At 37.2% G+C, this 14,148-nt stretch overlaps 2 protein-coding genes across 2 annotated transcripts; one reads left to right on the top strand and one right to left on the bottom strand.

The window, feature by feature from the left end:
• The first annotated feature begins 201 nt into the window (after nucleotides 1–201).
• Nucleotides 202–2,105, top strand: LOC131429495 (opsin-3). The gene is made up of 3 exons (XM_058593644.1): nucleotides 202–655; nucleotides 783–1,463; nucleotides 1,526–2,105. Exons 1-3 carry the CDS (start codon nucleotides 423–425, stop codon nucleotides 1,743–1,745), a joined length of 1,134 nt encoding a protein of 377 aa, XP_058449627.1. The 5' UTR covers nucleotides 202–422; the 3' UTR covers nucleotides 1,746–2,105.
• Nucleotides 2,106–8,817: 6,712 nt separating this feature from the next.
• On the bottom strand, nucleotides 8,818–11,603 carry LOC131432925 (uncharacterized). The gene is made up of 4 exons (XM_058599522.1): nucleotides 11,279–11,603; nucleotides 10,506–11,225; nucleotides 9,676–10,446; nucleotides 8,818–9,620 (listed from the first exon to the last, which is right to left on the bottom strand). Exons 1-4 carry the CDS (start codon nucleotides 11,390–11,392, stop codon nucleotides 9,405–9,407), a joined length of 1,821 nt encoding a protein of 606 aa, XP_058455505.1. The 5' UTR covers nucleotides 11,393–11,603; the 3' UTR covers nucleotides 8,818–9,404.
• Nucleotides 11,604–14,148: the final 2,545 nt, after the last annotated feature.

Below are 14,148 nucleotides of genomic sequence, written 5' to 3' on the forward strand. Positions count from 1 at the left end.
GTATTCATTTTGATCTATTTCGTCCTCATACACGATTCTGGCTGGAATCTAATCTACAGTTAAAATCCATTATGAAATTTAAAATCACGTACTCCTCAGTCAAAGATTGCGCTTTGCGGTAATCAAATTATTGACACGGAATCACAGGCTAAGCTTCGGATCGGTTTCCCGATCCTAGAATGTAACGAGGACTCTATAAAAACCTCATTCGTGGGCTAGTTGTCGAACATTTGCGAAGCATTCTCGATCAGAATTGGTCCCATTTGTTCCGTGGTAGTGAAAAATTTTAGTTACGACCATAGTTTGGTATCGCCTTACCCCGTTTTGCCGTTGTCCGTGGTTTGGTCGTGTAGAGCGGAACCGAGTGGAAACAAACCGCCACAATTGTTTGTACCAGACTGTCTAGAACGCACCAGGAAGCGATGTATTTTCTCAACGATACCGACGCGGCTATTTTTCCACTTGCTCGAACCGGTGACATCCCGAAGATGCTGGGATGGAATCTTCCCCCGGAGCAGCAGCATCTCGTTCACGATCACTGGAAAGTGTATCCGGCACCGCCCTTCCACATGCATCTTCTGCTGGGCATGATCTACTTTGTACTAATGAATGTGTCATTAATTGGAAACGGAATCGTCGTGTGGATTTTCTCGACGTAAGTTATGCCAAAAGCTGGTGATTCCATTTGAAATGTTGGCATACTAATCGAAAAGTTTAACAAGAGTTGCCTAATCTACTCCTTCATAGTTTCCGTTCAATGTTTCACAACTTTTCATTCACAGGTCTAAATCTCTCCGGAATGGATCCAACATGTTTATAGTGAACCTGGCAATTTTTGACCTGCTCATGATGCTCGAGATGCCGATGTTTCTTGTCAATGCCGTCAGTGAAAAAATGGTCGGCTACGATACGGCATGTACCGTTTATGCAGCGCTTGGTTCAATGTCCGGAATGGGAGGAGCAATTACTAATGCCGTTATTGCATTCGATCGCTATCGAACAATTTCAAATCCACTAGACAATCGTCTCAGTCGAAAACAGGCGGGAATTTTAGTGTTTCTGACCTGGTTCTGGGCAACTCCTTTCACAGTACTGCCGATGTTCAAAATCTGGGGTAACTTTATCCCGGAAGGATATCTGACTACGTGCTCTTTTGATTATTTGACCGACGATACCGAGACTCGGGCTTTCGTGATGTCAATCTTTATGTGGGCATATGTGATCCCGATGTCCATGATTTGTTTCTTCTATATGCGCTTGTATGGCCATGTGCGAGAACACGAAGCTATGCTGAAGAATCAGGCGCGCAAGATGAATGTTGAATCGTTGGCAGCAAATCGTAACACTAAAGCTCAATCTGTGGAAATTCGCATTGCCAAAGCGGCCTTCACCATATTTTTCCTTTTTGTTTGCTCGTGGACTCCGTACGCTATTGTCGCAATGACTGGTGCTTTTGGAGACAAGTAAGACTACACATCGACAGTACATTTTTCGGTTCGTTCACTGAACTTTTCTCTTCCTCCAGGACAATTTTAACACCTTTTTCCACAATGATACCGGCCATGTGCAGCAAGATTGTGTCTTGTTTAGATCCATGGGTGTACGCCATCAGCCATCCGAAATACCGCGAGGAACTGGAACGTAGAGTTCCGTGGTTGGGTATCCGCGAAGAACCAGACAATGTCAGCACAACTGACAGTAAGCAAACCGTCGTGGCGGATGCTGGCAAGGTCAACGGAGAGTAACCTGATTTAAAAAGAACCAGTTCCATACCAAATACCAGCTAATAACTAATAAAACGATGAAGACTCCTGGCTATGTAACGAGGGTTTTGATTAAATGGAAATGTATAATTTATTCACCCTTATCCTGTATTTCGATCGAATCGGATTTTGTCAAACGAATGTAAAAATTTGCATTCTCTAATTCGATCGAGTGATGCTTTTGTATGGAAAACTCGAACTCGATCGAGCTACAGAATGCTAAATTTCGTATTCGATCGAAACAATCCGATTCGAACGAAATACAGAATCGGGGTGATTATCTACACACATATAATATCCTAAAGCAGAGCATAGCGTGAAAATAAAGAACGCAACAAAATATCTGGCTGTGATTATTTCAATTCTCAACTCAAACACAATGTATCTCATGAATCTTTTCACTGTCGACTCTGAATGATTTTTATTATTATAAATAATAATAATAAAATTCACTCAAAAAAATAATCACATCATAGCTACATGAAAAATAATCAATGTTGCTCGAATATCGAAAATGCAACGAACGTCAACGATCATCGTTCGCTTTCCTTCGCCTTCGCTGCATCGCAGCTGGCATGAAGGTAACAGATCGGCTGAAAAGTTCGTATCGTTTCTATGAGAGGCGCCACTAGAATTAAATCCATACCATTTTCAGTTAGTACCAATCTTCAAAAGATACGTGTTTAAATTTGACAGCTGTCTGATTATTAGTTTGTGAGATATTGCATTTTGAGTGAAGCTACTATTGTTATTGTGAAAAAAATGGAAAAAAAGGAATTTCGTGTGTTAATGAAACACTACTTTTTGATGAAAAAAAGTGCCGCCGATACCAAAAAATGGCTTGATGAGTGTTATCCAGACTCTGCACCGGGCGAAGCAACAATTCGTAAGTGGTTTGCAAAATTTCGTACTGGTCATATGAGCACCGAAGACGATGAACGCAGTGGACGTCCAAAAGAGGCTGTTACCGATGAAAACGTGAAAAAAATCACAAAATGCTGACACCCTAAAGATATCAAAGGAACGTATTGGACATATTATTCACGAATATTTGGATATGAGAAAGCTTTGTGCAAAATGGGTGCCGCGTGAGCTCACAATCGATCAAAAACAACAACGAAAAACCATGCTGAAATTGAACGAATTGGGCTTCGAATTGCTCCCTCATCCACCGTATTCTCCAGATTTAGCACCCAGTGACTTTTTCCTGTTCTCAGACCTCAAGAGAATGCTCGCTGGTAAAAAATTTAGAAGCAATGAAGAGGTAATCGCTGAAACTGAGGCCTGTTTTTGAGGCAAAGGACAAATCGTACTACAAAAATGGTATCGAAAAGTTGGAAGATCGCTATAATCGCTGTATCGCCTCTGATGGCAATTAAACGATACGAACTTTTCAGCCGAACTGTTATATTCCTTACAGTTGTTATTCGCATAAAACAAACCCCCGAATGACTTGATGTGAATGAGGAACGAATATTCATGCAGCGATAATCGTCGCAAGTCATTTCGCTATGATCTTTGGTGCTGTCTGCGAAACAAGCAAATTAAGACGCTTTACTCTGTATCAATACCATAGTCTTATGTGTGTGTGATGAATCCTTTCCCGCAGCACTCCTCCAGACGAGATATTAATAATTTAATAGATGTAGAAGGCTTCGCGAAGAATGGAATCCAACGATCATTGCAAGGACGCTGTTCGAACTAATTCGAGGAGTAAAGTAAATGAACGACTAAGAAACGAATGTATACAACGAACTTGCACGATGTATACCTGCAACGAAGAATGTATTAGTAGATTAGGGTTCTCCACGATTATTCCTTATTCATTTTCATCCTCCTCTCCTTTGTGCGATGAATAGTTCAACGTTATTCGAGACGGGTGTGAGTTATATAAGAAGTTTGCACTGAAGATGGATGAATAAATTAGCAACAAAGATAAACTTAAAATTACAATGTCCTGTACAGTCCATCAAAAAATGTTAGATCAGTAGCCGTGAACTAGTGAACTTGGTAATAATGCAATTTTGTTAACCCTTCGTTTATAAGCGTCGATAAACATTGGAAAACGACGGTAAAATTCCATAGCAACAATTTAGAAGGCTGTAAACATACAATATTTCATTACTTCCAATCACTCTAATGTCTCGTAAGATAAGAATCCAACAAATGAGGCTGGGCTCCACTAGGAGATTGATAGTACCTATTAGCTCTCTCCGGACAGTACCAGCCTAGATGCGGTGTGGAATCCGGCGGAAAAAAATGAACCAAGAATAGATCCACTGGGTTCCTGCTTCCATGTCGTAAAAGGCGACAATTGCTGAAGTTTCTTTTTTCTTTCAGTTATCAGATATTTTAAATGTTTCACTTCTGATTACTCAATTTTACTAAATTATCTCTTTATCCAACCTATCAATTTCCGTCTAGCTTCGGAGAAAAGTTTTATTTGGAATGTTTTCTTCTTCCATGTTATTGATTGTCTTTCAGGATTATAAATTGAATGATAAAAATCAACTCGCAAATGATAAAAATCAATTGCGCAAATCCGTTAATATTGAATAATATTTAAAAAAAACTTGATATTAATATTTCAAACAATAAATTAATATTTTTCTCGATAGCCGGCTGCCCAGATCATCCAATATAACCAATCAATAATTTTAATAAATAATTAAAATAATAAAGCAGTAAAAATAAAGAATCAAGACGAACGTGAAATCTGTTGACCTTTATTTGGTGATTTAAAATGATTTTATAACAACTGTTTAGAATATGTCAATGCAATAAATCAACTATTTTGTCTTAATCCTATTCACTCGTTTATTTTGTATTGCGTAATTTCATTTTTAAAAAATAGGGAAGTATTTATTCTTTACGCGATAGTCTTGCAAATTTTTCTTCAGTTTCCTAGAATAAGAGATGTGAATCAAGATTTCCCGGGTCTTCAATATAGGATATTGTTGAAACATTCACTCGGGAAGTCAGTGAGTTTAGTAGTGCATCCGAGCATATTGAAACCGGAACATACAGAGTTGCGCGCGAATAATACCAATACTGAAATTTTTACTAACAAATATCCTTCTCCCGTGACACTTGTGGAGTGCGCAGTAGTATATACAGCCTCTAGGAACAACAAGTGTTGGACTAACATACCTTCCCATTCCTTAGACGATCTACGTTCGGGCTTGGCCGGCGTCGGTACTGATCAATGAATTCTGGGATTACCAGAATATGTACATTAAAGGATGATTTACCAGTCCTAGGTTGAATCATCTAGAAACTCCCTGTACAATTTCAGCTAATCCCGATCAGTAACGGAGTAGCAACCAAGGGTGGTCGCTCAAGCTCAAGCTCGTAAGATAAGAATCTAACAAATCAAAGAATCTTAGTAATAATTCGAATTGATTTTTGCTTTCCTGATTCAATATCTACTTGATATGCAGCAAAATATCGCGATTTCTTACATATTGAAACTTAAGATTTGTTAGTAACACGAAGAATATGTGCAACATTGTATACCGTTCGACTGAGCTCGATGAACTGAGCAAATGTCTGTATGTAACAAATATTGTCACTCAGTTTTCCCGGAGATGGCTGAACCGATTTTCACAAACTTAGATTCATATAACAGGTCTCGTGTTCGCATACAAAGTTCCAGCTTAAACTACATATTCACAAGGGGACGGGTATAGCGTGATGGGTAAGTCGATGCCCTTTCACGCACCCCACTTGGGTTCGATTCCGCACATAGGATCAGGAAATTTTTATGGCCCGAAGAGGCGAATGACCTTAAGGTTAAAACCTCTATAATTGAAACAAAAAAAATTAAAAAAATAGTCATTTTCTCTAGTTTGCAGACCATGAGAGTCTGAAATCAAATAAACCGTTCAAAGTCCCGTAAATGATTTGCTGAATTTTATCCAGTACAATGTACCGATATTTCCTAAATTCGAATCGCATCGACAAATGTAAAAACATTTGTAGGTCATATTAGTGTATGCTTGAATGAACCGAATGTCACTATGCCGATATCCAGCTTTCGGTTCCGTAAGTACAGACAATAGTAATCAAATGTGATACAATGGAGCTCACTTCACTTTCTCACATATGATTGAATAAATTTTCACTAACTTACAGTTCAAATGTAGTAGTATTATGCAACAGAGGTCTTCAAAACTGTTTTCTAAACATTTTCAAATTGTAGTATTTCAGGTAATTTCGGTTATATAAGCGAAATTGATAATGAAAAAGGCACCACTAGGTGGATTAAAACAGGTTTTGTGCATTATCGTTTTATATGACAGGTTGCAAATTCATACACACTACCCTGTTTTTTCGGAACCATAACCTATCAAAACATAGTGCTTTTAAATTAAACCTGAATTTGCGAAGATCGGTTTAGCCGTATCTGAGAAATTGGAGTGATTTCCGGAATGGAACACACGAGCACTTTTCCAGTACTTTCGGAATCATGAACGATGATCCGGTATACTCAAAGTCAACGTATTTGGTCATAAATTAACCATACTTCATTATTTTTACGTTTCGTCTTTGACTCATCAGTGCAGAGCAGTTCAAATTGAACTGCTTAGTGCTAAACTCGGCAGTTCAATTTGAACCGCTAAGCAGACGTAAAGTTTCTGCTACTTACAGAACACTTTTTGTTTTGCAACGAAGTGCAATGTCTTTTCTGACGTGCCGAACGAAAACGTGTTTTCGACTATTTCTGGCCGATGCAGGTATGGTCATACCATACTTGCCTAATTGAGGAATTATACGGCAGTTTGAATGTATTTGGCTTGATTTTTCCGTGTCCTTTCCTTATTTCCTTATATTACATTTTGGTGGGGAAAGGGTTCCAATCAGCTTTTTACAGCCCTGTCCAAAATGTATTGCCCTCCCCGTTAATTTGTATTAGGCCGAATTAGCGCATGCGCGCCATATAAACGCCTCTTTCAATATGAGGAAATTACATTGTTACCCAGCAGTTTCTATTATTTCTTCATGTTGGTTTTCTTACCTTTGTTCATAGTTTGTATTCTGTTTTACCTTAATTCCAGTGTTCTATTCAGCTGTGATTCGTGTCTTTTGTTGTCATTTTTCACTCCGTACTTTTGCTGGCATGTTATGTTGCTTCCTTAAATGTAAAAGTTAGTTGTATGCAATGGTGTTTATATTCTTACCAATATTCCTTTCTAATTCTTTCAGCATTTTCGTATTTCTTGTTCCTCATCCAGTCATCCGTTTCAAAAAAAAAATAAATAAAAAAAATAAAAATTAGTGTTTCATTGATCTTTGTAGAGCAGCTCATCATGGTTTGACGGATAAGAACTGAGGACATGCGTTTTTATTTAAATGATAATAACACTTGGGTTTAATAGTATTGCTACAGCATGTTCACATTTCGTTATCTTCGGTTAATTCTTGACAGTATATTACCATCCGCTCAGGCACTTTTGAACATCTGGTACACTGACTCGCAATCGAAATGTGTCACAACCAATTTGATACAACACACCCGAGGGAACGGTATAATGTATGTTGTACACACAAAAACACATACATACACACAGGCACATACGCATGCACACATGCATACATACCTACATGTATTCCACAAGCAAGCATCACAACATTGAGTTACTATTTCTATTCTAATAGATTCTAACTAAAATTTGTGTGCCAATAGTCATCTCATTAGTAGAGTCACCATGTTATTTTACCGATTACTCGACTTTCAATAAATTTATTGAGATAAAATCGAATACAAAATCTTTGTCTCGTCTGTAAGAAGCAATGGCACATAAAAGTAGTTCAGAAATGAGTCAATACTGCTGTTTTAACGAACAAAAAAAAATGCTCCAGATTTCATGTTATTCTTGAAATTAATCTATCAAACAGAGATAACAGATCTCACTCTAACTAATGGTTTTCGTACATGAAATGACTAATGGATTTGAGATGAATGGGGGTACCGTTACCCAATTTCTATCTCTTCTATTGGTCGATCGTTAGTCCTGAGCTGAAACGGTGGCCTTTATTACCGTTCTTGCATGCACTCACTCTTACATTTCATTCACACATCATCTCACCCATCAGGTCCCAAACGATACATCCTCACAATATAAACTGGATGAACATCGTTTGACAGCTATCAGTGGTTTGCTCATTGGTTCGGTCATTATTATTTTATTATATTCTACAATATTCTATTTCATTCCACAGTATTCCATGGTACACAAACCACCAATAAACGTCAAAGATGGATTCGATTTACCGTTCATTTATTGTCATCGTGTGAAACCCAATTGGGATACGTTTACTCTACTTAATTTTCACTTCACACTGGTAATAAGGGCCGGTAGTATGAAAATAAAACATAAAAAAGAGCTCAGTTAAGCCCTACCGGCCTCTCCAACCCCGGATGTTGGAGCGTAATGCAATCAACATCTTATTCAAGTCGTTCCATATATTATTCATTTAATTCAATTATGAAACTAAAAACTGTAACGCATATCTTTATCAAATTGTAACGCTAATTGATTGTATGTGATGATGTTTGCAATACCGTCAAGCCCACCAACCAAAGGGAGGGGCTTGATTTTTCCGTGTCATGTATAAAAACAAGCTTCTAAAAATGGAATTTCTATACGTATCAGCATGATGAATGACTAGTAGTGTTATATTGTAAGAATTTTCATTTGAACCTTGTGAAAAATGGATGAGCGGTCTCTGAGGAAAAAGAGTGCAATTTTTTAGTTCATTTTGCACATTTTACCCCGTAACTCCCGAACCGAAAGTCGGATCCAAATGAAATGTTCACAGTGATTGCATAGTCTTTCTATATGAGAAATATCCGTTGCGGTGCCACAACGGGATCTATTACACCAAAAAACCCTTACACCAAAAAAAACCTTACACCAAATTCATGCCAATTATTAACTTATGTCAAACGTTCTTCGGTCAAATAACCACACATCTTATGAATCAACCCAAATCTGTATGCGGAAAGGCTTGCTTGTTGGGGACGGGTATAGCGTAATGGGTAAGGCGATGCCTTTCATGCAACCCATCTAAATTCGATTCCCCAACCCCGCACATAGGGTCAGAAAGTTTTTCAGGCCTGAAGAAACGAATGACCTTAAGGTTAAAACCTCTATAATCGAAACAAAAAAATGGCTTGCTTGTTAAATAGGATTTAATTATGTGTTCCAATTCTTAATCTACTGTTTTGATTGGAAGTGACTTCTATGAATCCCAATCTTCTCTCTATTTGATTTTTTTCTATGACCGCAACGAATAGACATCTGGAAAGGAAATAAACAAATGTCTAAAACTATTATCCAAGAAAAAAAAAATTATTGCTTTTGGTTACTATTGTCATATGTTTGCATTGCACAGTTTCTGTATCGTAAAATATTAATATAACGCTTGTTATAACTCTGACTTGTTTTTCACCTTAAACAAATAACAGTTCAATCGTATTATTGCATTAAATAAAAAAAGTCATATTGAAAGAGCTGAAAAATCTTATAAATATGAACAGTAACATTCTCTCTTACGACCGCATTTATCGTAACTCTGGGTCAAATAATCTGATATAAAATTAAATGTCGAAAACGTAAAAACTGCAAAATCTTATTTTTAGGTTGATATTTCTGCATTAAAAACCGGCGAAGGCACCTGTTTGTGCAACCGTGGGTCTCTCGCATTTGGATTACCATGATTTAAGCTCCTTAACTCAGTCGAACCAATGTTGAACATTAGTTGTATACGTGGATCCAAACTGTACGTGGGTTTGATCACAAAAGATTGACGAACGCGATCGAAATTTGGCATTGGAATATCGATGGGGATCAACTGTAAGCAAAAATAAATGAAGTAATGGACTTTGCGTCACAATCTTTGAGCTTACTTTGTAGATTGTAGAAAACTTTCCGTTGAATGCATTGATTTCTTTTGCTGGAGTGTATCTATCAATGATGGACTTGAACGGCATCCTGAAAACCGATTGACTGTCGCTATCGCTGCCGTAAGATTGATTAGCCGAATCAGTTGTCGATGAATCCTGTTTCAAATGATCGAATGATATATCGCTGTCCTGACTTGTCCATTCAATATTTGATTCCGTGAGCAGTGAGTTAAGCTTTTGTGTCTGCTCGACTGTTCGTTCAACAGATTTCTGTTCTACACTATTTTTTTGGACAGAATTAAACATCAATTGAGCATGACTTGATTCACTTTTGAAAGCATTTATCCCGGTAACGCTGTCACCCTGACTAAGCCTGGAAGACGGCGACTCTAGATCTATGGAATTCATCTGAGATAAGGATGCTGCCAAATGTATGCCATGATCCTTTTCCAGTACTTCCAACTGACTTAGACTGCATCCCAGATTTAGAAAATTACCAATACAAACGTTGTCTGTTTTAGCGATAGTTTCCTTAGGACTCCTATCTTCAATATCATTAGTGAATGAAAGTAAACTACTGCTATTATTGGAATTACAGATTGATATGGAACCGATAGTATTGTCCCATGAATCAGTTTGGGTAACAGTCGAAGCATTTGAAACGTTCAATTCATCATTCAATATATTCAATAGCTCTTGATCAGTCAATGCTTGTTGATTGGTGGGAGTGCATATTTCCTTTTCGGGCATCTCTAATCCTAATACATCAGCGTTCTATGAAAAACATATATATAAGAATTCTGCGGCAAAGCACAAAAAAAAACTAAATTTACCTCTTTCAAGCTATTGTTCTCATTGCCATTTTGATCACTTCCAGTATAAATAGACTCTCTCCGATGAGCTGCTTTCATATTGCCAATGTGTATTATTGTTTCGTCTTCGAAGCCGAGTTTGAACAATGAGCTGGTACCAAGCATAAACAAATCTTCTTTTGTTCTTACACCAAAATTGATCAATGAAACAATTTGACTTTGAGTGAGGTGTTCCTTCAAATCACTCAACTGCTCAAACGCTTCCTCTTTTCTACAAGAATTGTTGAATGTTTTTATTGCCTCACATAATAAAGTGGTTGATAGGTTATCGTTAAATTCATTAGTAACTGTCGTTACTTTTCCTTCAGCATTGATGAGACCTTCCTGTTCCATTTGAAGTAATTCATCGTTACGTTCCTCGAAATTTTTCTTCAACAAAACATGTGGAAAGCAAGGGAATCTCTGCAACATATTTGCTGGAGCTGTCGTCACGTGTTCCCATAAAGCATCTTGCATGCTCTTTTCGAGGGCTGATCCGTGTCGAAGTTTACAACTAGCTCCATCGTGACATTCAAGACCAAAATAGTAATACTTGCAAGGAAACTCTGAATGCATGTATTTACAGTTTTGTTCTTTGGTGCATTTGTCTAAATAGTAGTACCGGCATAATTTCTTTTGTGGTTCCACTTCGGGCGAACAATTGTCGTCCAAACTAGCACTGAATGGGCGTTTCATTGATATCTGAAACTGCGGTATATTCTATATTGATCCACATAATTAACACAAAAAAATACCTTTTCTTCCTCCTTCAAACCGGAAACAACCGATCCATCGCAATTACCAGTTGCTTCAACTTCCGCACTGTCGCAATTTTCAATACATGGTTTTGAGTACATATCACTTTCCATAGTTTTCCGTTAGGACTACTATAAAAAATTCTATAAATGGATGCTGTTATTCATTTACATTCAACTTCAGAAACTTCGGAAACCGGAAACCAGTGATGCCACTTTTCGTTGAAGTCAAATCCGTAGATTTAGTATCAAGTGTACTTATACTAGTACATTTACAAAAACTTAACAGCTTTAAGCTCTAATCTACAAAGGCAGGCTTCTAATAATGACAGATCGATGGCTAATAGATGCGTGATTACAATTTTAATTGGACAAGCAAAACAAAATATGCAGACGATGTAACAATATTCAATTATTTTCCTTTTATATCAAGAGATATAATACTAGATCAGGAAATTTCTGGTAAAATAATGCTAAATCCGTAGATTTCATATGATTCATCCGTAGATCCGTAGAAAAGACAGAAATCCGTAGATCTACACTGAAATGAAAATCTTATTTATATTCATTAGATTTGTCATATGAATCATATGCAGAATATAATTCATAGAAATTATATGGAAACTTATAATCTTTATTTAATGCGTACGTCAAATCTAAATGGACGTTATCATAATGAAAGTTATAAAAATATCCCATATTATTTATATGGAAATCCGATGAAAGTCGTGAATAGTTGTGTCCTCGATATTCATCAACTGCTCCAGACCATTTTTTTCAGGAAGTTTCGCATCTCAATGTAATTTTAAATCGCTGACAAGACAGCTCATCCAACTTCGTTCAAGGATCTGCGTTAACGGACCATGAAATATATATCCGGTACATTTCATTACTCTATCTGTCTAGTAAGATTCATTATTTTATTTTCAGTCTCGGGATCTCACTTCTCTTTCGCAAATATCATGAGGTGCTCCCTTACCGAATGGAATACTAGTATAGCTTGAATCCTCAAAAAAAAGTAGTAGTTGGCAATTATCGGCTATTCGTATGACCTCCATTGAAAGTTATATATATATATATATATATATATATATATATATATATATATATATATATATATATATATATATATATATATATATATATATATATATATATATATATATATATATATATATATATATATATATATATATATATATATATATATATATATATATATATATATATATATATATATATATATATATATATATATATATATATATATATATATATAACTAGTCATATGGTATATATGAACCTATATAAATAAATTCGAAGTGAATATAATATGCGCTTCATAAATTGTTCCAATGTATGTTGTGCGGATATCTAGTAATGGTTATAAGACGCGCCGATAAATTTGACTCAGACTGGAAATTTCATTCGTTATATGGAAATCCTGTAAAAATAACGTTAAGAAGAGTTTTATGTTTCATAAGATTATCTCATATATTTGACATGATGTTGAACACATCTTGTAACTATGATTGGAAATGCTAATAGTGCAAAATCATTAGAATATCATATAATGTGAAAAAGAAAATTTAGCGCAGTGTACGGATAAATCCGTAGGGTTGACATCACTGCCGGAAACTTCACACCCTTCACACTTAGGAAGCAGCGATGCCAGATTGTTGTGTAATTTCGGTAGATTGACATTTTACCCTGAAATTCTTGCGGTATCAAGCACGAAATTCATTCGTAACCGAATGTTCGAAGTGAGCACACGCGTTTTTTTAACAATCGACATCGGTAAGACGAAGGTGCCTATCACAGCAGAGGCTGTAGTATAGGCATTAAATAAAAGTGATAAAAAGTAGCATCCCCGCAAGTGAGTTCTGTCTGTGCACCGGTTTTGTATCGGTATCGACAGTAGACGCTATTGTGCTATCCTCGGGCAGCAGTTATTTCTATTGTTTGCTACCCGCATCGCAGCTGCCAAATCCTGAGTCAAGGTCACGCTGAAGCACAACGAAGGAGTGAAGGAGCAACTCACCTAACAGCTTACCGTGACATACTGTTAAGTATTTTCTCAAACTTTTTCTTTCAACTTTTACTATTCATATATTTTCTTTTCATTTTATTTCTTTCTTTCTCATTTCAAGTGCGGGAGACTTCTTTACTCCCGCACTTTAAATATGAATATTGATGACAGTGGGGGTGTCTCGGAGGAGGGCGAAGCTGAACGAATGAACGAAGAACATTTAGAGGCTGAGTTTGCTTCCGAGATGCCATCTACCCCTCCTATACCATCTCCCCCTCCGATACCATCTCCCTCTCCAATGCCATCTCCCTCTCCGATGCCTCCATCTCCCTCTAAGATATTGCCTGCTCGCCAAAAAGTTTACCAAGACGATGGCTCGGGGGGCCCGTGGGTGGTATACTTCCGGCCCAAATTAAAGTCTCTCAGAGTTTTAAATATTGCTCGGGACCTGGAAAAACATTTCTCGGCAATAAAAACAATAGATAAGGTTTCGCCAAACAAGTTACGCGTTGTTGTGTCCGACCTGAAGCAAGCAAACGAGATTGCTACCAGCGAGTTGTTCACGAAGGAGTACCGCGTGTACGTCCCGTCTCATGTGGTGGAGATCGACGGTGTGGTCCGTGACGAAAGTCTGACAATCGAAGATCTGATGAAGGACGGGGTAGGCTGTTTCAAAAACCCCGACCTTCAACCAGTGAAAATTTTGGAGTGCAAGCAATTGCACTCCAAATCGATAGATGGTAAATTTTACCAATCGGACTCATTTCGCGTGACTTTTGCCGGATCTGCACTTCCAAATTATTTGGTAGTGAGTGGAGTTCGTCTACCTGTTCGGCTGTAT

Source organism: Malaya genurostris, chromosome 2, assembly GCF_030247185.1.
Source record: "Malaya genurostris strain Urasoe2022 chromosome 2, Malgen_1.1, whole genome shotgun sequence".
In the NCBI taxonomy this organism is placed as follows: Eukaryota; Metazoa; Arthropoda; class Insecta; order Diptera; family Culicidae; genus Malaya; species Malaya genurostris.

Excerpts from the sequence above, each read along its gene's own strand:
- LOC131432925 (XM_058599522.1), bottom strand. The coding sequence starts at position 11,392 with ATGGAAAGTGATATGTACTCAAAACCATGTATTGAAAATTGCGACAGT. Across the intron at positions 11,226-11,278 it reads GTTTGAAGGAGGAAGAAAAG|ATATCAATGAAACGCCCATT; the intron begins GTATTTTTTTGT and ends CCGCAGTTTCAG. Across the intron at positions 10,447-10,505 it reads AGAACAATAGCTTGAAAGAG|AACGCTGATGTATTAGGATT; the intron begins GTAAATTTAGTT and ends TGTTTTTCATAG.
- LOC131429495 (XM_058593644.1), top strand. The coding sequence starts at position 423 with ATGTATTTTCTCAACGATACCGACGCGGCTATTTTTCCACTTGCTCGA. Across the intron at positions 656-782 it reads GTCGTGTGGATTTTCTCGAC|GTCTAAATCTCTCCGGAATG; the intron begins GTAAGTTATGCC and ends TTTCATTCACAG. Across the intron at positions 1,464-1,525 it reads ACTGGTGCTTTTGGAGACAA|GACAATTTTAACACCTTTTT; the intron begins GTAAGACTACAC and ends CTCTTCCTCCAG.